This window comes from Thamnophis elegans, chromosome 4 (assembly GCF_009769535.1).
Source record: "Thamnophis elegans isolate rThaEle1 chromosome 4, rThaEle1.pri, whole genome shotgun sequence".
Lineage (NCBI taxonomy): Eukaryota > Metazoa > Chordata > Lepidosauria > Squamata > Colubridae > Thamnophis > Thamnophis elegans.
In genome coordinates this window covers 134,989,281-135,015,601 of record NC_045544.1, presented here as the reverse complement: position 1 = coordinate 135,015,601, position 26,321 = coordinate 134,989,281, and the positions used below count along the sequence as shown (strand labels likewise).

The window sequence follows — 26,321 nt, the reverse complement described above, 5'->3', positions numbered from 1 at the left end:
AACCTGGCTGTGCCGGCAGGCCTGGGGTTGATGAGTTCCCCTCCCCTCTCGTATGGCTGTATGACTCTTGTGTATTTTAATTACGTGTATTGTGTTTGTATCCCCTTTCCCCTTTTGAGTTGTTCGCCGCCCTGAGTCCCTCCCGGAGAAGGGCGGCATACAAATAAATTAAATCTTGAATCTTGAATCTTCTTCTTTACCCTTCTTCTTTTCTTTCCTTTCTTCTTCCTTGCCTCCTCTTTTTTTCTTCTTTTTTCTTCTTCCTCCCTCCCTCTCCTCTTTCTCTTCTTCTTTACCCTTCTTCCTTTCCTTCCTTCCTTCCTTCTTCCTTCTTGCCTCATCTTTCTTTTCTTCTTTATTCTTCCTTCCTTCCTCCCTCTCCTCTTTCTCTTCTTTACCCTTCTTCCTTTCCTCCCTCCCCCCTCTTCTCTTTTTCTTCTTCTTTACCCTTCTTCCTTCCTTTCTTCCTTTCTTTCCTTCCTTCCTTCCTTCCTTCCTCCCTCCCTCCCTCTTTCTATATCCCGCTCTCCTTTCCCCCCTCCTTTGGGAGAACACAGTATAGCTGGTAAACGGCAAGAAAGATGAGCCGAAACATTCTGTTGCCCCAGGACTCTAGAAAAATACTTCAAAGTTTGGCAACTTTTGAGCTGGGTGGACTTCAACTCCCAGAATTCCTTAGCTGGCTGGGGAATTCTGGGAGTTGACGTTGTCATAGCTCAAAACTGCCAAGGTTGAGAAACCGTGCTCTGAGAGGAGAAAGCTGTGGTCAAGGGGGACTTTCAGAGGTGGGGGGGGATCTTGCCCATCCCAAAGAGGTCAGACCAAGATGTGTAAATGCAACCTGCCCCATGTAGGAGGATGGCTTAGTAAAACCACGATGGGTGAGGATTATGGGTCTTGTCCTTCAACTTTAATAAGATTTCAACTTTAATAAGATTAAAGGCATTGGATGAGACTGACCCAAGTGAGTTTGTTCTAGGTTTTTATGTTTGTTAAAATATATACATATGATGGAACTCAAATCTATTCCATACCTTTATAAAAAATCCCAGCACGGCTACGCCTTTTTCTTTGATTGCTGATTCCACATTGCTAAATTTCTCCTTAATGTGGACAATGTGAAGCTGTAAGAAAGTCACAGGTTGGATTAACTCAAGACCCTTTATTATTCAGTCACAATGGGTTAAAAAACACTTTTAATAATAAAGGAGAATATTTGTAGATCAGGGTTGACAAGAGGGGTCCTTTGCACTCTCTGTGCCTGGTTGTTTTCTTGCAGATGTTTCACGACCCAACTAGGTAACATCATCAGTGCTAGAAGGGAGTGGGGTGTGCAGAAGGAGGAAGAGGAGGAAGACGACGATGACTATGGGGTCTTTGGTGCCCTCTTAACTTTGTTGTTTTCTCGAAGATGTTTCATTACCCAACTAGGTAACATCATCAGTGCTAGAAGGGAGTGGGGCTTGCGGAGAGAAGGAAGAGGAGGAGGAGAAAGAAGAGGAGGAGGAGGAGGAGGAGGAGGAGGAGGAGGAGGAGGGGGAGGAAAAAGACTGTGGAGTCCTTGGTGCTCTCTGAGCTTGGTTGTTTTCTTGCAGACATTTCATGACCCAACTAGGTAACACCATCAGTGCTAGAAGGGAGTGGAGTTTGTAACATTCCCACAACACACAATCAAAATTTTGGCACTTGGCAACTGGCCTGAATTTACAACAATTGAAGCACCCTGAGGTCATGGGAACCGCATTTCTGACCCTCCCAGCTGTTTTCCACCAATCAATGTCAATACGTGAAGGCAGCTTCATTTAACGACTGCATGATTTACTTAATGACTGTGGCATTTCCCTTAATGGGGTGGTGGAAAGGTAGTAAAATCAGGAACAACTCAAGTAGCAGGTGTCTTGTTTAGCAATGGAAAATTCCGGTTCTTATTGTAATCATAGGTTGAGGATTCCCTATAATTATATTTTCACACACACTTGCACACACACACACACACACACACAAACTTATATAATTATATATGAAGAGACAGACATCACGATCTCCAGAACTTAAAATATATTATCCACTTAGCTTTCGTTAGCCTCATCTAGCATCCTCAGAGTGTAAAAACTACCATTGAAGAGATATTTGCCTTTATACATCATTGATCAATTTAGCCATTGAGTGTGTAATGTATAAAGGCAAATGTCTCTTCAATGGCAGTTTTTAGACTGTCAATATTAGCAGAGGCTAACGAAAGCTAAGTGGGATAGATAGATAGATGGATAGATAGATAGATAGATAGATAGATAGATAGATAGATTGATTGATTTAGATTTAGATTTAGATTTAGATTTAGATTTAGATTTAAATGATTTAGATTTAGATTTAGATATATAGATATATATACACAAACAAACACATACGTATTTATATAAAATGTTTCCTGATGCTAGATTTTGGAGATGAATGTTTCTGGATGCTTTTACCTCCATGGGGTACCTCTCTCCATCGATGCTGTGTTCAGATCCAGGACTCCGCGTCTTCCCCACCTGGCTTCCCCAGTGGAAATGAAACTGTACCGCCTTGTATTTCCCGTTCAGACCCCCACTCTCCACCTTCCCAGACTCATCCAGCAGAACGATGACTGCCGAGAAAAAAATTGATTCAGTACAGCCTAGTCCAGGGACAGGGGTGAGTTTCAAATTTTTTTACTACTGATTCTGTGGGCGTGGCTTGGTGGACATGGCAGGGGAAGGATACTGCAAAATTTCCATTCCCTCCCCACTCCAGGGGAAGGATACTGCAAAATCTCCATTCCCTCCCCACTCCAGGGGAAGGATACTGTAAAATCTCCATTCCCTCCCCACTCCAGGGGAAGGATACTGTAAAATCTCCATTCCCTCTCCACTCCAGGGGAAGGATACTGCAAAATCTCCATTCCCTCCCCACTCCAGGGGAAGGATACTGTAAAATCTCCATTCCCTCCCCACTCCAGGGGAAGGATACTGTAAAATCTCCATTCCCTCTCCACTCCAGGGGAAGGATACTGCAAGATCTCCATTCCCTCCCAACTCTAGGGGAAGGATACTGCAAAATCTCCATTGCCTCCCTACTCCAGGGGAAGGATACTGCAAAATCCCCATTCCCTCCCTAGTCCAGGGGAAGGATACTGCAAAATCCTCATTCCCTCCCTACTCCAGGGGAAGGATACTGCAAAATCTCCATTCCCTCCCGATCAGCTGGGACTCGGGAGACAGAGAATAGATGGGGGCAGGGCCAGCCAGAGGTGGTATTTACCGGTTATCCAAACTACTCAAAATTTCCGCTACCGGTTCTCCAGAACTGGTCAGAACCTGCTGAATACCACCTCTGTCCAGGGGTGGTATTCACATACCTTTCCTACCGATTTGCAAATGTGAGTGGTGTGCATTGGCAGAGCTCTCATGCCACCACCGATGCCCCTGAAATGAATGGCGTTGGGCTGGCCATGCCCCCTGCCCTCCCAGCCCCCCCCCCCTCCGAGGTCAAACACAACCCCTATGCGGCAGTCAATGAAATCAAGTTTGACACCCCTGACTTATCTGGTGTTAAATACCAACGACACATCATTGTATATATATATTTTTTTAGATTATGACTTGGTGTAAATTTTAGACCTTTCATCCACATATTCTCCCATTGTGTGGAATACCTGTGTGACTTGTCTGAGGTATTCCTGCTTCTCACCTGTGTGTCCATTATTTTTCATGTTCCACTTGTGCCTGGATTTGACATCGTAGTCTATAAATTTAAAAGCTTTCAGAGAATCGTTGCATGTTGCCTGCCGGGTGAGAATATTAACCGGCGATTGTTTGTCTTTTCCACATTCTGAATAGAGCTTCGGCCATAGGCGAGGTTCTGTAGGAGGGAGAGGAGAAAAAAGACTTTTGAATGGGAGAGACGTTGGATCAAGACCAGTGGTGGGTTTCAAATATTTTTAGAATCTCTTCTGTAGGTGTGGCCTGCTTTGTGGGAGTGGCTTGCTGGCCATGTGACTGGGTGGGAGTGGCTTGCCAGCCTTGTGACCGAGTGGGAGTGGCTTGGCGCTTAGCAACCAAAATGTTGGCTCAGGAACTCTGGCATTGAAGCGTGCAAGTCTTAAAGCTGTCAAGTTACAAGACCTTTGCACCCCTAACCCTTCAGAAAAAAAACCCCAGGGGTGTTCCAACTTGACAGCTTTAAGACTTGTGGACTTCAACTCCCAGAATTCCTCCTCCAGTCATGTTGGCTTAGGAACTCTGGCATTTGAAGCAGGCAAGTCTTAAAGCGGTCAAGTTACAAGACCCTTGCACCCCTAACCCTTCAGAAAAAAAAACCCAGGGGTGTTCCAACTTGACAGCTTTAAGACTTGTGGACTTCAACTCCCAGAATTCCTCCTCCAGTCATGTTGGCTCAGGAACTCTGGCATTGAAGTGTGCAAGTCTTAAAGCGGTCAAGTTACAAGACCTTTGCACCCCTAACCCTTCAGAAAAAAAACCCCAGGGGTGTTCCAACTTGACAGCTTTAAGACTTGTGGACTTCAACTCCCAGAATTCCTCCTCCAGTCATGTTGGCTCAGGAACTCTGGCATTGAAGTGTGCAAGTCTTAAAGCTGTCAAGTTACAAGACCCTTGCACCCCTAACCCTTCAGAAAAAAAAACCCAGGGGTGTTCCAACTTGACAGCTTTAAGACTTGTGGACTTCAACTCCCAGAATTCCTCCTCCAGTCATGTTGGCTCAGGAACTCTGGCATTGAAGTGTGCAAGTTTTAAAGCTGTCAAGTTACAAGACCCTTGCACCCCTAACCCTTCAGAAAAAAAAAACCCAGGGGTGTTCCAACTTGACAGCTTTAAGACTTGTGGACTTCAACTCCCAGAATTCCTCCTCCAGTCATGTTGGCTCAGGAACTCTGGCATTTGAAGCCGGCAAGTCTTAAAGCGGTCAAGTTACAAGACCCTTCCACCCCTAACCCTTCAGAAAAAAAACCCAGGGGTGTTCGAACTTGACAGCTTTAAGACTTGTGGACTTCAACTCCCAGAATTCCTCCTCTCGCTCTTCATCTTGATGATGTGCCGACGGGCGGGGGGAGGGAGCTGGAACCGGTTCTAAACGGCACTGTAGATTTGTGGAACCTCTTCTATAGAAGAGGTTAGAACTGGCAGAGACCCACCCTGATCAAGACCAATACAACCGTGATTTCTGCAAACTGTGGTTTAAAAAGTTGAGGTCTTTAGGACTTCCTGGGCTATAAGCTGGAAGAAGTCTAAAAACCCCTAAAAGAAGCCACCGAGAAATCAGAATAACAGAGTTGGAAGGGACCTTGAAGGTCTTCTAGTCCATCCCCCGCTGAAGTAAGAGACCCTATACCATTCCGGACAAGCGGCTGTCCAATCTCTTCTTAAAAACCTCCAGTGTTGGAGCATTCACAACTTCTGGAGGCAAGTTGTTCTACTGGTTAATTGTTCTAACTGTTAGGAAATTTATCCTTAGTTCTAAGTTGCTTCTCTCCTTGATTAGCCTCATTCATTTTAAACCATTTTATAACAATGAAATCATCCCAATCATCAAAACCTAAAATCAAAGTTTTCTTTTTATTTTCAGGTGAAGCACAAAGCCCAGAAGTGGTTTCCAATTCAATAAATCCTTTTTTTTTTTTTTTAGTTAAAACAGTCTGTTTCGCCATCTCCTATCTATTTTCAATTCCAGTCCCTGAGTTCAAACTAGCCATGACTAATAGACCTTCATTCTTCCTTGGAACATTAGAAGTAATCCTTGACTTACAACCACTGGTAGATTCCTACTGGCTCAGACCTACTGGCTGAACCAGTAGAAGCTTGGAAATCTGGGTCGCTGGAACCAGCAGCGACCCAGGCCTGCCAAGCCCCCGATCCAGTTCTCCTGGTGGCGCCATAGGCGGTGCCATCTTGTTTTTTTGCTTCTGTGCATGCGAAGAGCAATTTTAGTTGTACTGCACATGCCCCTGAGCGAACTCTTCCAGAACCCACCACTGCTTACAACCATTCATTTAGCGACCCTTCAAACTTACAACGGCACCAAAAAATGGGTTTTCACACTTGCAACAGCAACAGCAGCCCCATGGTCACATAATCAAAATTCAAAATAATGGGCAATTGGTATGTATTCACGACAGTCGCACTGTCCTGGGCAGTGGTGGGTTTCAGCTGGTACGCACTAGTACACCCCGGTACGGGCATACCGGTGGCTGCTGGGAGCAGCAACTATCGTACCGCAGAGGTGGGTTTCTACCAGTTCGCACCTATTTGGTAGAACCAGTTCGTCAAATCTACCAAACCGGTTAGAAGAGGTTCGCACCTATTTGGGAGAACCGGTTCGTCAAATCTACCAAACCGGTTAGAAGAGGTTCCACCAGTGGACCCAGAAAGCAGGCCACACCTACAGAAGAGGTTCCAAACTTTTTTGAAACCCACCACTGGTCCTTGGATATGATTATTCTACACTATCATGCTCATATTTATAAAACTCAGTGCCTCTGTGAAAGGTAAGGATGACGACTGCGTTTGTGGTGCAATCAGAACATTACGTGTGTTGAAGTTGTTTTAACGCAAACCAAAGATGCCTTTTAAAAAAGAAGTTTACATCATATTCTCATGCTTGCCAGTGCTGTGTGTGAGGTAATTTAAGGTGGTTCTGACAAGTGTCGCCGGCATCTTCATATCTGGTCACATGGGCGGCAAGCCACTCCCATCCGGTCACATGGGTGGCAAGCCACTCCCACAAAGGAGGCCACACCCACAGAGTAGGTTCAAACAATTTTTGAAACCCACCACTGTCGTACAGGAACAGTGCTTTGGAGGGCCCACCCTCCCGCCCTCGGTCCTTACCCCTATTTGAGCTAACCAGGCTATTTGCACAAGCCCGCGCAGCGTAAGGCGCCTGCGCGATGCTCTGCCGAGCAGCTGGAGCATCATAGGGCGGTGTGTGCGCAGGCGTGCGCAGTGCATGTGCCCGGCCCCGTTGCAGCGTACTGGTTGCTACAGGATCTGGAACCCACCACTGATCCTGGGGTCATTTGTCACTATTTGTAACCTTCTCAGCTGTATTATGACAAGCAAAGTCAAAGAGGGAAGCCAGATTTGCTTAGCCTGACTCACTTAACAACTACAGCAATTCTCTCAACGATTCTGTCAAAAAAGATTGTAAAAACATGGGGCAAAATTCACTTAACAACTGCCTTGCTTAGCAACTGAACTTTGGGGCTCCGTTGTAATTGTAAGTTGAGGACTATCTATCCTTGAGGCTTGTCTTGTCTCCCCCAACTGGGAGCTGCCTGAGGATTCCATGAAAATGTAGTCAGACTATTTCAGTGGTGGGATTCAAATAATTTAACAACCGGTTCTCTGACCTAATGACCAGCTGGGTAGGTGTGGCCTTGTGGTCATGTGACCGTGTGGGTGTGGCCAACTCAAGGTCACTCAGGTCGACGACCGCTTCGCCATAGCTGTTCCAATGTCATAAGGGTTAACCGGAGAGGCAGTTTCTGTAAGCAGGGCAATAAAGATGAGGCTAGAAACAACACCAGAATGTTTCCTTCCTGCCTTCCTTACAGGATTAGCCCTGTAAAGTGGGAAAAAAACAAAATGGGATCCTTTCCAACAACCGGTTCTTCAAACTGCTTAGAAAGTTAACAACCAGTTCTCCCAGATAGGGGCGAAAACGGCTGAATCCCACCACTGGGCTATATGATGGTATATAACAAATAACTCAGATGACACATTATTAAATTAGGGGCGAGAGTAGGAAAGCATTAAAATGCAAGTATACAATTTAAAAAATGATATGAGAGGAATTATTATTAGAAATAAAATGTAACAGCGAAAATTATTTTGTATGAAAATATAAAGTTGGGATTGCTGAAATGCCACCCCGAGAATCCATTGGAGAAAATAAATAAGCAAAGGCAACAACGGAAAAGAGGAAGGATGAGGAGGGAAAGGAAGAAAGGGTAAAGCAGAGGAAGTAAGGGAGGGGAATTAAGAGTAGAGGAGAGGGTAAGAAGGAGAAGAGAGGGGGGAAGAAGAAAGGAGGAAGGATGAGGAGGGAAAGGAAGAAAGGGTAAAGCAGAGGAAGTAAGGGAGGGGGGAATTAAGAGTAGGAGAGAGGGTAAGAAGGAGGAGAAGAGAGGAGGATGGGGGAAAGAAGAAAGGAGGAAGGATGAGGAGGGAAAGGAAGAAAGGGTAAAAGCAGAGGAAGCAAAGGAGGGGAATTAAGAGTAGGAGAGAGGGGAAGAAGGAGAAGAGAGGGGGGAAGAAGAAAAGAGGAAGGATGAGGAGGGAAAGGAAGAAAGGATAAAAGCAGAGGAAGCAAGGGAGGGGAATTAAGAATAGGAGAGAGGGCAAGATGGAGGAGAAGAGAGGAGGGAAAGAGAGGGGAAGAAGAAAGGAGGAAGGAGAGGAAGAAAGAAGGAGGTTGGGAAGAGAGAAGGAGCAAGGTTGTTGCAAAATAAGATGGAGTTATGGGATGATAAGAAAGTGACCCGAACTGTAATCTATATATTTGTAAAAAAACAACAATAAAGGTTAATGATGAATAGATAAATGTTAAAAGTAATGATAAGAGAGTATATCTGTGAATGAATTTGAAAGAGAAAAATAAAAAACTTTCTTTAAAAAAATGGATTCCATGAAAACATATCGAGGCTATATGGCAGGGCAATGGGCTCAGTGATTAAGATCTGGGCTTGTCGGCTGGAAAGCCGGCAGCCGAGGTTCAAGACCCACGCATCACGCGATGGGGTGAGTTCCTGTACTCACCCCAGGCTCCTGCCAACGTAGCAATTCGAAAGCACGCAACTGAATATTAATTACTTAATATTCAGGTCAATAAAAGCATGAAAGAAATTTAACCTTGCAATTCAAGGGTCTTTTCAGGGCAAGACTGGAATGGCAGCAAATCAGCTCAGAAGCTCTCCAAGAATTCAATATTTTTATTACCATTTGCTCTAATCAGCATTTCATTGCATAACTATTCATAATAGTGACTCAACAGAAAAGGAAATAAAATAAATTGCATTTTCCCACACCTTGCCCCGGTTCATGTTTTACAGTACATTGAACTATGGGCTTTGAAAGTTACCTTGGCAATTTAGGACTTCACACTGTTGTGAGGCATAACACCAGGATCCTGCAAAAGACAAATAGTTTGCATTAGTTTAACTATATTATTCCAAGATGAATGATAGCAGAGAACAGGTATCATTTTCAGAACACAACATTTTGAAACAAGGTATTAATTGATTTAGAATACTATCATCCTTCCTAGGGACGCAAAAATTCACTCTCTGTAGTTAAAAATGGAATAACCTAATGAAGAGGAAACATCAGACTCACACAAAATATGCAATATGAAATGAGAAATAAAACAATAAGATATGATGGGGTAAACAGTGAAAAAAATAAAAGAATAGCAGAGTTGGAAGGGACCTTGGAGGTCTTCTAGTCCAACCCCCTGCTCAGGCAGGAAACCCTATACCATTTCAGACAAATGGTTATCTAATCTCTTCTTAAAAACTTCCAGTGTTGGAGTATCCAAACTGTTAGTTTGTTTCTTCCTTTTTTCTTTATTGTGTATTTTCCCTTTGGAACTAAGATTTTAAAATAGTTGTGGAAAAAAATCCCTGGAAAGCAATCTGAAATTATAATCTAAATATAATCTCACTCTGGAGGTTGAAGTCTATAGGTCTGAAAGTTGCCAAGGATGGAGACACCTGATTTAAATAATTGCTGCAATAAAATGATATTTGACAGAGAAGGAAGGGAGGGAGGGAGGGAGGGAGGGAGGAAAGGAAGGAAGGAAGGAAGGACAGAGGAAAGGAAGGAAGGAAAGAAGAAGATGAAAGAAAGAAAGGAAAGAAGGAAGGAAGGAAAGAAAGAGGAAGAAAGAAAGAAAGGAAGGAAGGACAGAGGGAAGGAAGGAAGAAGAAACAGAAGGAGAGGAAGGAAGGAAGGAAGGAAGGAGGAAAGGAAGGAAGGAAGGAAGGAAGAAAGGACAGAGGAAAGGAAGGAAGGAAAGAAGAAGATGAAAGAAAGAAAGGAAAGAAGGAAGGAAGGAAGGAAGGAAAGAAAGAGGAAGAAAGAAAGAAAGGAAGGACAGAGGGAAGGAAAGAAGAAGAAACGGAAGGAGAGGAAGGAAGGAAGGAAAGAAGAAAGGAAGGAAGGAAAGAGGATGAAAAGGGAGGAAGGAAGGAAAGAAAGAAGAAAGGAAGGAAGGAAAGAAAGAAGAAGAAGGAAGGAATAAAGGAACAAAGGGAAGGAAGGAAGGAAGGAGGAAAGGAAGGAAGGAAGGAAGGAGGAAAGGAAGGAAGGAAGGAAGGACAGAGGAAAGGAAGGAAGGAAAGAAGAAGATGAAAGAAAGAAAGGAAAGAAGGAAGGAAGGAAAGAAAGAGGAAGAAAGAAAGAAAGAAAGGAAGGACAGAGGGAAGGAAAGAAGAAGAAACAGAAGGAGAGGAAGGAAGGAAGGAAAGAAAGAAGAAAGGAAGGAAGGAAAGAGGACGAAAAGGAAGGAAGGAAGGAAGGAAAGAAAGAAAGAAGAAAGGAAGGGAAGGAAAGAAAGAAAGAAGAAGAAGGAAGGAATAAAGGAACAAAGGGAAGGAAGGAAGGAAGGAAGGAAGATGGACGGACGGATGGACGGATGGACAGACAAACAGACAGACAGACAGACAGACAGACAGACAGACAGAGAAGGTAGTTAAAAGGATGTCCAGTTGTGAGGTGGATGGGACCCAGCAATGATGGGGGCACCGTTGGAAGATCAGAAAAAAAACGGGTTGGGGACAGACCCTCCTGCAGAAAATCTCTGCTTGTGATTGTTTAGTTTAGTTTTAGTTTTTTTTTTTTATTACATAGACAACATATACACACAACAATAGAAAAAGAAAAGAAAAGAAAAGCCAAGCCCATCATCACATACAGAATGTCGTTTGGTTACAGGTCTTTTAACATTTATCATTCTTATACATTCATTGTTTCATTTAATAGATTATAGTTTAGTATCATTTCTTATTCCCCTACCTGTAGCAGTCCATCCCAACTATGTTTCCCCTCACATACACAACCCGTATCTCTCTGTTATATATTTAATAGACACAACAATAAAATAAAATTAAAAAGAAAGAAAAAAAACACACAAAAAGAAAAAAAAACAATCATCACATGCAACATGTGGTCTCCAACCTCCCCTTTGTGGGGAAGGTTGTTGAGAAGGTGGTGGCCTACCAGCTCCAGCGGTCCTTGGAGGAAGCTAACTATCTTGACCCCTTCCAGTCCGGCTTCAGGCCCGGTTACAGCACAGAAACCGCTTTGGTCGCATTGACCGATGATCTCTGGAGAGCCAGGGATGGAGGCCACGCCTCCATCTTGGTTCTCCTTGACCTCTCAGCGGCTTTCGATACCATCGACCATGGTATCCTTCTGCGACGACTGCGGGAGGTGGGGGTGGGAGGCACTGTTTTGCAGTGGTTCTCCTCCTACCTCTCGGACAGGTCGCAGTCGGTGTTAGTTGGAGGGCAGAGATCGACCCCTAGGCCCCTAACATATGGGGTGCCGCAGGGTTCAGTCTTATCCCCCCCTACTTTTCAACATCTACATGAAACCGCTGGGCGAGATCATTCGGCGGCACGGGATAAGATACCATCAATATGCGGACAATACCCAGCTGTATCTGTCCGCCCCGTGCCAACTCAATGAAGCGGTGGACGTGATGAACCGGGGCCTTGAAGCTGTTAGGGACTGGATGAGGGCTAACAAGCTTGTGCTCAACCCGGATAAGACCGAGTGGCTGTTGTGTTTCCCTCCCACTAACTTGGTTAGTGTTCCATCTCTCAGGCTGGGGGGGTCAAACATTACACGCCTCAGACAGGGTTCACAACCTGGGAGTCCTCCTGGACCCACAGCTGACCTTCGACCATCATTTATCAGCTGTGACCAGGGGGGCATTTGCACAGGTTCGCCTGGTGCACCAGTTGCGACCCTACCTGAACCGGGAGGCTCTCACAACAGTCACTCGTGCCCTTGTGACCTCTAGGCTGGAATACTGCAACGTGCTCTACATGGGGCTGCCCTTGAAGAGCATCCGGCGACTTCAGCTAGTCCAGAATGCGGCCGCGTGAGCGATCGTGGGTGCACCTCGGTACACCCACATAACACCTATCCTCCGCGAGCTGCGCTGGCTACCTGTCGATCTCCGGGTGCGCTTCAAGGTGCTACTTACCACCCATAAAGCCCTTCATGGTAGTGGATCTGGATACTTGAGAGACCGCCTCCTGCCAATCACCTCCTCGCGACCCATTAGATCACATAGATTAGGCCTCCTCCGAGTTCCATTTGCCAGTCAGTGTCGACTGGCAACTACGTGGAGGAGAGCCTTCTCGGTAGTAGCTCCAACCCTTTGGAACGATCTCCCCGTGGAGATTCGCACCCTCACCACCCTCCAGACCTTCCGCACAGTCCTTAAAATCTGGCTATCCCGTCAGGCCTGGGGTTAAAGAATGTAACTCACCCCCACCCGAATGGTATGAATGTTGTGTTCTATTTTTAATTATGTATTGTCCTTATGTGTTATTGTCTGTATCCCCCTCCCTTTGAGTTGTAAGCCGCCCTGAGTCCCCCCAGGGAAAAGGGCGGCCTATAAATAAATTTTCAAATACTCAAACATGAACCAGATACCTGGCTCATACTACCACATGTGGTGGACTTGCATTGAAGCTAAAAGATACTGGACTAAAATCCACATGTGGTTGGAGAAAATGACACACAAACAAATAGACTTTAAACCAGAGGTCTTTGTATTGGGGATCATACCAGAAATCTACAACAAAGACTTAAAATACTTGATTGTAAATGTGTTAACAGCAGCCAGAATTCTATTTGCAAAAAACTGGAAAAACGAAACAATACCAAAACAGGAAGAAGTTATCCAAAAAATAATGGACTGTGCTGAAATGAGTAAATTGACACTTGAAATTAGAGAACAAGAGGATGAGCAATTTTATAAGATATGGGATTTGTTTTATCGGTGGCTAGGGGGGAAAAAAAACCTTGGAAATGAAAAATGATATACTTATGCCTTAATTGAAGAAGTTGAATGATGATATAACTATGCTGTGAAATAATCTAATAATGATACAAAGAAAAATTAATGTAAGGTCTGGTGATATAATGTATAATGTTAAGAACGTATTATAATGATATTTCGCTGCTGATAAACAACTTTAACAAGGGAATAATTGAAAACTGGTATATATATGCAGTGACGTTTTGATGAAAAATGAAGGAATAAGATCTCTGTTTGAAGGTATGAAATACAAGGACAATAATGAACATAAGTATATTTTCTGAAAAAAATAATACTAATGTTAACTGAATATATATTGTAGAATGAAAATGAGGTTTTTAATTTTACTAGATGAAAAGTTTGAGATGGTAAATATTATTCGAGGATGTGGATCTTAAAACACTTGTAACCAAACGACATGTAGTTTTAGTTTTAATAACATTTATATGCTGCCCGATCCCGAAGGACTCCGGGCGGCTTACAATACAACAATAATTGCTGAGAGTCAACACTGATATAATAGCACAAAATCAATCAAATCACAAGGTTTTCCTCTATTATTACAGGAAGCAGAAAAGCTGCTTCCTTCAATACCCGATTAGCAAATTGCAGAGTTTAAATAAATACCAGTGGCTCTTAACCATAATCATAACAACTGGGGGAGGGCTCTTTGCTCAAAAAGAATACGTTAATGTATAAAAGGATATTTGCAAATATATAAACCGGGAAGGAACCAGGAAAGAAGATAAAACGTTCTGGAGAACATTATCTGGTGTGGGATACAATAAGTGGGATACAATAAGGTGACCAACTCTGAACTCTGAGCAACTGAACAAATTTATCCTGGATGAAAAAAACATCCTTAGAAAATTGAAAAAACAGCTGAGAAGCTGGCAACGAGGAGGGGGGGGGTTAGTTAAATTATTTTGTTCTAATAAAAACGTCTAATAGAGTTGGTTCTTGACTTATAACAGTTTGTTTAGTGACTGTTTGAACTTACAATTGACACTGAAAAAAGCAACCGATGACTGTTTTTCCATACTTATGACTGTTGTGGCATCCCTGTGGTCATATGGTCAAAATTCAGGTGCTTGGCAACTGACTCCTATTTATGACGGTTGCAGTGTCCCATGTGTCTGTGTGTGTGTGTGTGTGTGTGTGTGTGTGTCACGTGATTCCCCTTTTACGACCTTCTGACAAGCAAAGTCAATAGGGAAGCCAGGTTCACTTAGCAACTGTGTGACTTACTTAATCAGCTCCCTGTTGAGATCCGGACCCTTACTACCCTCCCGGCCTTCCGCAAAGCCACCAAGTCCTGGCTGTTCCAGCAGGCTGGGGGAGCTGAGAAGCATCTACCTCCATAGAAATTGTGAATGTTGGTTTTGTTTTTAATATGTTGTCTTTGTCTTGTTCCCCTCTCTCCCTTATCTTTTGTGAGCCGCCCGGAGTCCTCCGGGAGTGGGCGGCATACAAGACAAATAAATAATAATAATAATAATAATAATAATAATAATAATAACTCCGCCATTGCCGGTCCCAAGCCCGGATGAGAAAGGAGGAAGGTTGGGATCAGGTTGGCATCTGGTCCCGTAAAAAACCCCCCGCCAACCCATACAATATGGTGAAAAAAACAAATAAGAATTCCATACCGCATCGGTCGTCGCGCGGGTTAACAAGGGCCGCGGCGGATGTTGGAGTCCCTGGACATCCGTCGACAAGTGGGCTACAAGTGGACCAGCCAACAAAACGACAAAAATATAGTGCAGATGAAAACCGTGCCATAATGGCCTGTTACTACAACTCAGAGCCAGAAAAAAGAGGCTATTTAAAGCGAATGTATGAATTATGGAAACAACAATATCCAGATTCAAATGTTAGTGAACAACGACTAGCAGATCAAAGGCGATTTATTATACGGAATAAAGTGTTTAGTGAAGTTGAACATGAGGAAATTCAGGCAAATTGCAAAACCCAAAAAACAATATCACAAGCGGAAATAACTGATATTCAAGACACAACTAAAGACATTATAGTAGAACTCCCAGAAGAAGCTCTTGGGGAGGAAATAACACCACCACCACTAGAACCAGTTATCACTGAACCAACTGATGAACTAACTCAAAAACAAAAAGAATTGAAGGATAAGATCATGGAGCATTTTCTGCTTAATGAGGAAAGGCAACGTTTACCAACACTAAAAACTGTGCCTAAGAAAATTTTGGCCCCTATCATGAAAATGGTTAATGCAGTGTTTTCAACAATTGAACCGGGATCCATCTTGGAAACAAACCAGTTAATGTACAGCGCAGCTGTAATAGTCACTAATGAACTAGGCATTAAAATTAAAGTACCTAGTCACACAACAGAAAAAGCATCAAAGCCAAAGTGGAAAATCCGTCTAGAACAAAAAATCAAAAAATTAAGGGCAGATGCTAGTAACTTAAAGAACATGCATGAGCAACGGCTTAAAAACAACAAAATCATAGATCGGCTAATCAGAAGATATAGATTGGATACAAGAAACATCAATGAAGCTGTAGAGATTGTAAAACAGCAGATAACAGCAACAGCTAGAAAAATTGAAAGATATGAGGCACGAATCATCCAATATAAACAAAATCAGCAATTTCGATCAGACCAACGGCGTTTTTATCAAAGTCTTAATGTGAATGGTGACACCAAAAGTGAAAAACCAGAAAAGCAGGCCACAGTTGAATTCTGGAAAGAATTGTGGGAAAATGCAAAGGACTACAACAAGGAAGCAAAGTGGATACATGACTTTGAGAAAAGCATTGGCAACAAACAAATGCAAGTATTAGAAATAACAACTGAGATGATCAAAAATCGAGTTAAAAAGGTAAAGAATTGGACATCACCTGGAAAGGACCAATTACATGGTTTCTGGCTCAAATATCTGACCAGTTTACATGCAATATTGGCCAGGCAACTGAATGAAATTTTACAAAAGGGCCAAATTGATGAATGGTTGACAACTGGAAAAACATACTTGATTCAGAAAGATCCAACTAAAGGAACAACACCTGAAAACTATAGACCAATAACATGCTTACCAACAACCTTCAAATTACTCACAGGCATTATTGCAGATAACATGATGGATTATTTGGAAACAAACAACATCTTGCCAGTAGAGCAAAAAGGCAACAAAAGAAGGAGCAGGGGCACAAAAGATCAGCTTCTAATTGATAAAATGATATTAGAAAATTGTAAGAACAGAAAAACGAACTTGAATATGGTCTGGATTGATTACAAAAAGGCATTTGACTCACTGCCACATAGTTGGATCATAAAATGCTTAGAAACAACTGGCATTAGCAAAAATATTACATCCTTTACTGAAAAGGCAATGAAACAATGGAGAACTGAGTTGGCAGTAGGGAATGAGATCTACGGAATGGTTAATATCAAGCGAGGAATTTTCCAGGGTGATTCACTTTCACCTCTTCTCTTCATCATCGCAATGATCCCACTATCAGTAATCTTAAAAAAAATGAAATTAGGCTACCAAACAGCCAAAAAAGCTGAAAAAATTTCGCATTTACTATATATGGATGATTTGAAACTCTATGGAAAGTCAGAAATAGAAATCCAATCATTGACAAATACAGTCCGAGTATTCAGCACCGATATTTCAATGCAGTTTGGCATGGAAAAATGCGCCACTGTATCCATAAAAAGGGGCAAAATCACTGCATCTGAGGGAATTGAAATGCCCAATGGCCAACTAATTAAATGCAAAGAAAATGAAGCCTACAAATACTTAGGCATTCTGCAGTTGGATAACATCAAGCATGGAGAAGTAAAAACTATTGTCAGGCGAGAGTACACCAACAGAGTTAGGAAAATTTTGAAATCTAAATTGAATGGTGGAAATACAATCAAGGCCATAAATACCTGGGCAATACCAGTTATAAGATACACAGCTGGCATAGTTAACTGGACACAAACTGATTTGGACCTTTTGGACCGAAAAACCAGGAAACTAATGACAATGCACTACAGTTTACATCCACGTGGTGATACTGATAGACTATATCTGCCCCGAAAATCAGGTGGCAGAGGATTATTACAAGTGAAGCAAACAGTTGAAGAAGAAAAACATGCACTGGCTGATTATTTAAAAGACACTCAAGAACATCTATTAATCGAAGTAAAGAACAAAAATCTACTGAAGGCCCAACAGACAAAACAAGAATACAGAAAAGATGTGATAAAATCAAGAATGGAGAGTTGGCAGAACAAAGCACTGCATGGTCAATTTCTGGAAAAAATAAAAGATAAAGTGGACAGGGAACAAACTTGGTTATGGTTAAAAACAGGTACATTAAAGAAAGAAACAGAGTCACTAATCCTGGCTGCGCAAGAACAAGCTATCCGCACAAATGCCATTAAGGCCAAAATCGAAAAATCCTCTGATGATGCCAAATGCAGACTTTGCAAAGAAGCTGATGAAACTGTTGATCACATACTCAGCTGCTGTAAAAAAATCGCGCAGACTGATTATAAATTGTGGCACAATTCAGTAGCACAAATGATCCATTGGAATTTGTGCAAAAATTATAATATTAAAACAGCAACAAACTGGTGGGAACATCAGCCTGAAAAAGTCACAGAAAATCAGATGGTCAAGATCTTGTGGGATTTCCGTATACAAACCGACAAAATACTGGCGCATAATACACCAGACATCACACTGGTTGAGAAAAATAAGGTCACAATCATAGACATCGCAATACCAGGTGATAGCAGGGTCGCCGAGAAGGAACATGAAAAAATCGCAAGATACCAGGACTTAAAAATCGAAATTCAACGACTATGGCACAAACCAGCAGTGATAATTCCAGTGGTAATTGGCACACTGGGTGCTATTCCAAAAGCACTGGAATTACATTTAAAACAGTTAAAAATTGACAAAATCACCATCAGTCAAATGCAAAAAGCCGCACTGCTTGGATCTGCACGCATATTACGAAAATACGTTACGACGTCCTAGGCCCCTGGGTGGGGCCCGACTAGTAACCAATGCCAAATCCGGCGAAACAACTGGCCGCTGTGATACAATTGTATAATAATAATAATAATAATAATAATAATGATTATTATTAATCATAATAATAATAATTATAATAATAATGATCACATACTCAGCTGCTGTAAAAAAATCGCGCAGACTGATTATAAATTGCGGCACAATTCAGTAGCACAAATGATCCATTGGAATTTGTGCAAAAATTATAATATTAAAACAGCAACAAACTGGTGGGAACATCAGCCTGAAAAAGTCACCGAAAATCAGATGGTCAAGATCTTGTGGGATTTCCGTATACAAACCGACAAAATACTGGCGCATAATACACCAGACATCACACTGGTTGAGAAAAATAAGGTCACAATCATAGACATCGCAATACCAGGTGATAGCAGGGTCGCCGAGAAGGAACATGAAAAAATCGCAAGATACCAGGACTTAAAAATCGAAATTCAACGACTATGGCACAAACCAGCAGTGATAATTCCAGTGGTAATTGGCACACTGGGTGCTATTCCAAAAGCACTGGAATTACATTTAAAACAGTTAAAAATTGACAAAATCACCATCAGTCAAATGCAAAAAGCCGCACTGCTTGGATCTGCACGCATATTACGAAAATATGTTACGACGTCCTAGGCCCCTGGGTGGGGCCCGACTAGTAACCAATGCCAAATCCGGCGAAACAACTGGCCGCTGTGATACAATTGTATAATATTAATAATAATAATAATAATAATAATAATAATAACTCCGCCATTGCCGGTCCCAATCCCGGATGAGAAAGGAGGAAGGTTGGGATCAGGTTGGCATCTGGTCCCGTAAAAAAAACCCCGCCAACCCATACAATATGGTGAAAAAAACAAATAAGAATTCCATACCGCATCGGTCGTCGCGCGGGTTAACAAGGGCCGCGGCGGATGTTGGGGTCCCTGGACATCCGTCGACAAGTGGGCTACAAGTGGACCAGCCAACAAAACGACAAAAATATAGTGCAGATGAAAACCGTGCCATAATGGCCTGTTACTACAACTCAGAGCCAGAAAAAAGAGGCTATTTAAAGCGAATGTATGAATTATGGAAACAACAATATCCAGATTCAAATGTTAGTGAACAACGACTAGCAGATCAAAGGCGATTTATTATACGGAATAAAGTGTTTAGTGAAGTTGAACATGAGGAAATTCAGGCAAATTGCAAAACCCAAAAAACAATATCACAAGCGGAAATAACTGATATTCAAGACACAACTAAAGACATTATAGTAGAACTCCCAGAAGAAGCTCTTGGGGAGGAAATAACACCACCACCACTAGAACCAGTTATCACTGAACCAACTGATGAACTAACTCAAAAACAAAAAGAATTGAAGGATAAGATCATGGAGCATTTTCTGCTTAATGAGGAAAGGCAACGTTTACCAACACTAAAAACTGTGCCTAAGAAAATTTTGGCCCCTATCATGAAAATGGTTAATGCAGTGTTTTCAACAATTGAACAGGGATCCATCTTGGAAACAAACCAGTTAATGTACAGCGCAGCTGTAATAGTCACTAATGAACTAGGCATTAAAATTAAAGTACTTAGTCATACAACAGAAAAAGCATCAAAGCCAAAGTGGAAAATCCGTTTAGAACAAAAAATAAAAAAATTAAGGGCAGATGCTAGTAACTTAAAGAACATGCATGAGCAACGGCTTAAAAACAACAAAATCATAGATCGGCTAATCAGGAGATATAGATTGGATACAAGAAACATCAATGAAGCTGTAGAGATTGTAAAACAGCAGATAACAGCAACAGCTAGAAAAATTGAAAGATATGAGGCACGAATCATCCAATATAAACAAAATCAGCAATTTCGATCAGATCAACGGCGTTTTTATCAAAGTCTTAATGTAAATGGTGACACCAAAAGTGAAAAACCAGAAAAACAGGCCACAGTTGAATTCTGGAAAGAATTGTGGGAAAATGCAAAGGACTACAACAAGGAAGCAAAGTGGATACATGACTTTGAGAAAAGCATTGGCAACAAACAAATGCAAGTATTAGAAATAACAACTGAGATGGTCAAAAATCGAGTTAAAAAGGTAAAGAATTGGACATCACCTGGAAGTGACCAATTACATGGTTTCTGGCTCAAATATCTGACCAGTTTACATGCAATATTGGCCAGGCAACTGAATGAAATTTTACAAAAGGGCCAAATTGATGAATGGTTGACAACTGGAAAAACATACTTGATTCAGAAAGATCCAACTAAAGGAACAACACCAGAAAACTATAGACCAATAACATGCTTGCCAACAACCTTCAAATTACTCACAGGCATTATTGCAGATAACATGATGGATTATTTGGAAACAAACAACATCTTGCCAGTAGAGCAAAAAGGCAACAAAAGAAGGAGCAGGGGCACAAAAGATCAGCTTCTAATTGATAAAATGATATTAGAAAATTGTAAGAACAGAAAAACGAACTTGAATATGGTCTGGATTGATTACAAAAAGGCATTTGACTCACTGCCACATAGTTGGATCATAAAATGCTTAGAAACAACTGGCATTAGCAAAAATATTACATCCTTTACTGAAAAGGCAATGAAACAATGGAGAACTGAGTTGGCAGTAGGGAATGAGAGCTACGGAATGGTTAATATCAAGCGAGGAATTTTCCAGGGTGATTCACTTTCACCTCTTCTCTTCATCATCGCAATGATCCCACTATCAATAATCTTAAAAAAAATGAAATTAGGCTACCAAACAGCCAAAAAAGCTGAAAAAATTTCGCATTTACTATATATGGATGATTTGAAACTCTATGGAAAGTCAGAAATAGAAATCCAATCATTGACAAATACAGTCCGAGTATTCAGCACCGATATTTCAATGCAGTTTGGCATGGAAAAATGTGCCACTGTATCCATAAAAAGGGGCAAAATCACTGCATCTGAGGGAATTGAAATGCCCAATGGCCAACTAATTAAATGCAAAGAAAATGAAGCCTACAAATACTTAGGCATTCTGCAGTTGGATAACATCAAGCATGGAGAAGTAAAAACTATTGTCAGACGAGAGTACACCAACAGAGTTAGGAAAATTTTGAAATCTAAATTGAATGGTGGAAATACAATCAAGGCCATAAATACCTGGGCAATACCAGTTATAAGATACACAGTTGGCATAGTTAACTGGACACAAACTGATTTGGACCTTTTGGACCGAAAAACCAGGAAACTAATGACAATGCACTACAGTTTACATCCACGTGGTGATACTGATAGACTATATCTGCCCCGAAAATCAGGTGGCAGAGGATTATTACAAGTGAAGCAAACAGTTGAAGAAGAAAAACATGCACTGGCTGATTATTTAAAAGAAAGTCAAGAACATCTATTAATCGAAGTAAAGAGCAAAAATCTACTGAAGGCCCAACAGACAAAACAAGAATACAGAAAAGATGTGATAAAATCAAGAATGGAGAGTTGGCAGAACAAAGCACTGCATGGTCAATTTCTGGAAAAAATAAAAGATAAAGTGGACAGGGAACAAACTTGGTTATGGTTAAAAACAGGTACATTAAAGAAAGAAACAGAGTCACTAATCCTGGCTGCGCAAGAACAAGCTATCCGCACAAATGCCATTAAGGCCAAAATTGAAAAATCCTCTGATGATGCCAAATGCAGACTTTGCAAAGAAGCTGACGAAACTGTTGATCACATTCTCAGCTGCTGTAAAAAAATCGCGCAGACTGAGTATAAATTGCGGCACAATTCAGTAGCACAAATGATCCATTGGAATTTGTGCAAAAATTATAATATTAAAACCGCAACAAACTGGTGGGAACATCAGCCTGAAAAAGTCACAGAAAATCAGATGGTCAAGATCTTGTGGGATTTCCGTATACAAACCGACAAAATACTGGCGCATAATACACCAGACATCACACTGGTTGAGAAAAATAAGGTCACAATCATAGACATCGCAATACCAGGTGATAGCAGGGTCGCCGAGAAGGAACATGAAAAAATCGCAAGATACCAGGACTTAAAAATCGAAATTCAACGACTATGGCACAAACCAGCAGTGGTAATTCCAGTGGTAATTGGCACACTGGGTGCTATTCCAAAAGCACTGGAATTACATTTAAAACAGTTAAAAATTGACAAAATCACCATCAGTCAAATGCAAAAAGCCGCACTGCTTGGATCTGCACGCATATTACGAAAATATGTTACGACGTCCTAGGCCCCTGGGTGGGGCCCGACTAGTAACCAATGCCAAATCCGGCGAAACAACTGGCCGCTGTGATACAATTGTACAATAATAATAATAATAATAATTAACAAACGTAGTCATTCACTTCACAAAGGTGGCAAGAAAAGTCGTATAATCGAGGCAAAACTCATTCAACAAATGTTTCCCTTAGCAACAGAAATTTTGGGCTCAATGGTGGTTGTAAGTCGAGGTATACCTGAACATCTCCCGAAAAAACACAGCTTTCTTCTTTGGCTGGAAAGAGTCAATCTGTCTGTCCCAAAGGTGCTTTTTCAAGAGGAAATTGGACTTTTTTTGTTATTCTTTGGAGACGTTTCTCTTTCTCCTCCAAGAAGCTTCTTCAGTTCTGATGGAATGGTGGGGAATGGAAGGATTTATACTCCTTGCAGACAGCTGGTCATTTGCATCATTTTAGAGAGTCATTGAGGCCACTTGGAGGTTTATCTGTGATATAGGAGAGCAACCTACCAGGATAAGATTCAGCAGTCCACCTGCATTTAAAAGACAAGGGCCACCCTTTTGAGGACAGCAAAGTCCACATTTTGGACAGAGAGGACCCCTGGTTTGAAAGATGCATCAAAGAGGCCATCTAGGTCAAAATTGAGCAGCCCCCTCTCAACAGAGGGGGAGGGATACGACATCATCTATCTCCAGTGCACAACACAGTCCAGGGGTGGGATATGGATCCCATTGCAACTGATACAGTTGCAACGGGGCTCGGCTTCCACTACATGAACGTGCATATTGCGCACATGCGTCCTTCCCTCTTGTGACGCCTCCACGAGCCTCTGCGATGCTCCAGCTGCTCGGCGGAGCATTGTGCAGGCACCGTGTGCTCCGTGCGTGGAAGCGCCGAAGAGCTCAAATACAGGTAAGGAGCTCGGGCAAGTGGGTGGGCCCTCGAGAGCACCGTACCGGAACGGTACCCGGTGCTCCGGGCAGGCAACAGTATGCCTGTACCGGAGCGTACCGCCTGCAACCCACCACTGACACAGTCCTTTTGGTCGTTCCAAGAAGGCTCCACATCCATTTGCATCACTCAGGTGACCCTGAGTACACAGGCAAACCTCCAACAGCCTCAATGACTCCCTAGGTAAAGGTTCCCCTGCACATGTGTGCTAGTCGTTCCCAACTCTAGGGGGCGGTACTTATCTCCATTTCTAAGCCGAAGAGCCAGCACTGTCCGAAGACATCTCCGTGGTCATGTGGCCGGCATGACTAAACACCGAAGGCGCACGGAACGCTGTTACCTTCCCTCCAAAGGTGGTTCCTATTTTTCTACTTGCATTTTTTACGTGCTTTCGAACTGCTAGGTTGGCAGAAGGTGGGACAAGTAACGGGGGCTCATTCCGTTACGCGGTGCTAGGGATTCGAACCGCCGAGCTGCCGACCTTCAGATCGACAATCTCAGCATCTTAGCCACTGCGTCCCTTAACGACTCTCTAAAATGGTGCAAATGACCAGCTGTCTGCAAGGAGTATAAATCCTTCCATTCCCCACCATCCAGTCAGAGCTGAAGAAGCTTCTTGGGGGAGAAAGTGAAACATCTTCAAAAGAAAAATCAGAAAGTTCAGTTGCCACTTGAAAAAAAAGCACCTTTGGGACAATCGTGCCCTGGATGAACTGAGAATCTCCATAGACAGCCCATTTGTCTCTGCACGCCCGTGTGCAAATTCAGTGAATCCTTGTCGCCCTTCAGTCTTGGAACGCTTGCTGGAGATCATTAAAGGCAACAAGCAAAACCTTTTTCTGGTCAGCAAAAAATCCGAGCCTCCGTTCACCTCCTAAAGCTGCTTTACTGCTGGGTCAGCATTCAGGCAGGTGGAAGAAATCTACGGTGAACGGAAGGAGTTTCTCTTCCAGAGCTTGTGAAATTCGAAGAGGTTTTGAGGCTGGTGTCAAAATTTGCTGGGAGCTGCAAATTTTAGAGGATGGCTTGGAGGGGATAAAGTATCAACAAGGACAAATTTGTTTTTCTCCCCTGCTGATAGGCCTTCAGCTCTAAAGTTTCCGAATCTACACAGCTCAGGCATGGATATTTTTCAAACGTGCCCATTTGGATTAATGGAGCAACACCTCAAGGGAGTTGGACTGGGAAGAATACAGAATAACAGATGTGGAAGGGATCTTGAAGGTCTTCTAGTCCAACCCTCCGCTCAAGCAGGAGACAAGTGGCAGTCCAGTCTCTTCTTGAAAGCCTCCAGTGATGAAGCTCCCACAACTTCCAAAGGCAACTTCTGTTCCATGGATTGATTGTTCTCACTGTCAGAAAATTCCTCCTTATTTCCAGGTTGAATCTCTCCTTTTTTCCATCCCTTATTCCTTGTCTGGCTTTCAGGTGCCTTGGAGAATAGCTTGACCCCCTCCTCTCTGGGGCAGCCCCTCAAATATTGAAAGACCGCTATCCTGTCTCCCCTGGTCCTTCTCTTCACTAGACTAGCCATGCCCAGTTCTTGCAACTGTTCTTCGTATATTTTATATGAATCATCCTGGTTGTCTTCTCTGCACTTTCTCCAGTGTCTCAATATCATTTTTTATGGTGTGGTGACCAAAACTGGATGCACTATTCTAGTGTGGCCTTACTAAGGCTTTACAGAGTGGTCTTAGTTAGTACCTCCCTTGATCTTGATTGTATCCCTCTGTTAATGCAATTTAGGATTGCATTGGCTTTTTCGGCTGCCATTGCTCACTGCTGGTTCATATTTAGTTGGTTGTCCACTAAGACTCCAAGATCCCTCTCCCAGTCACTGCCATTAAGCCTGGTTTCACCCAGTTTATATGTGTCCTTTTGGTTTTTCTTACCTAAAGTGTAGAACTTTACTTTTCTCTACATTGGATTTCATTTTGTTAGAGAGGGCCCAGTGTTCAAGTCTGTCAAGGTCCATGTGGCTCTTGAGCCTATCTAGTCCAACTCAAGCAGGAGCTGAGCTCCTATATCATTCCAGACAAATGGCTTTCCAAGATCTTCTTAGAAATTTCCAGTACTGGAGCATTCACAATGTCTAGAGGCAAGTTGTTCCACTGATGATTCGTTCTCACTGTCAGGAAATTTCTCCTTAGTTCTAGGTTGCTTCTCTCCTTGATTAGTTTCCACCCATTGCTTCTTGTTCTACCCTCAGGGGCTTTGGAGAATAGCTTGACTCCCTCTTCTTTGTGGCAGCCTCTGAAATATTGGAAGACTGCTATCATGTCTCCCCTAATCCTTCTTTTCATAAGACTAGACATACCCAGTTCCTGCAACCGTTCTTCATATGTTTTAGTCTCCAGTCTCCTAATCCTCTTTGTTGCTCTTCTCTGCACTCTTTCTAGAGTCTCCACATCTTCTTTTTGTATTGTGATGTTTTGCGATGACCAAAACTGTAGGCAAAGGACCTGGGGGTGAATAGTTCTTGCTCCCAAGCTACTCCATATCGATTATTCCAAGATTTATTTATAAATCAGTGCTTTTCAAACTTGGAAACTTTAAGATGGGTGGACTTCCACTCCCAGAATTCCCCAGCCAGCAGGCTTTAAGGTGGGTGGACTTCAGTGGTGGGAATCAACATTTTTTACTATTGTTTCTGTGGGCGTAGCGTGGTGGGCATGGCGTGGTGGGCATAGCAGGGGAAGGAAAATCCCCATTCCCTCCTGATCAGCTGGGACTCAGGAGGCAGAGAATAGAAGGGAGTGTGGCCAGTCAGAGGTGGCATTTACTGGTTCTCCGAACTACTCAAAATTTCCGCTACCGGTTCTCCAGAACCAGTCAGAACCTGCTGAATACCACCTCAGGTGGACTTCCACTCCCAGAATTCCCCAACCAGCATGCTTTAAGATGGATGGACTTCAACTCCCAGAATTCCCCAGCCAGTAAGCCCACAGATATGAATTCATGCTGATTGGGCAATTCTGGAAGTCCACCCATGG

The 26,321-nt window shown here is 42.6% G+C and overlaps 1 protein-coding gene across 1 annotated transcript in view; it reads right to left on the bottom strand.

The window, feature by feature from the left end:
- The window catches only part of CA4 (carbonic anhydrase 4), a 51,640-nt gene that overhangs the window by 3,353 nt on the left and 21,966 nt on the right, over nt 1-26,321 (bottom strand). The window contains exons 2-5 of the mRNA XM_032216414.1: nt 9,118-9,165; nt 3,712-3,882; nt 2,472-2,629; nt 1,035-1,124 (exon numbers count right to left, since the gene is read on the bottom strand). Of these exons, the coding sequence (XP_032072305.1) occupies nt 1,035-1,124; nt 2,472-2,629; nt 3,712-3,882; nt 9,118-9,165 (467 nt within the window). The remainder of the gene's footprint in view (nt 1-1,034; nt 1,125-2,471; nt 2,630-3,711; nt 3,883-9,117; nt 9,166-26,321) is intronic.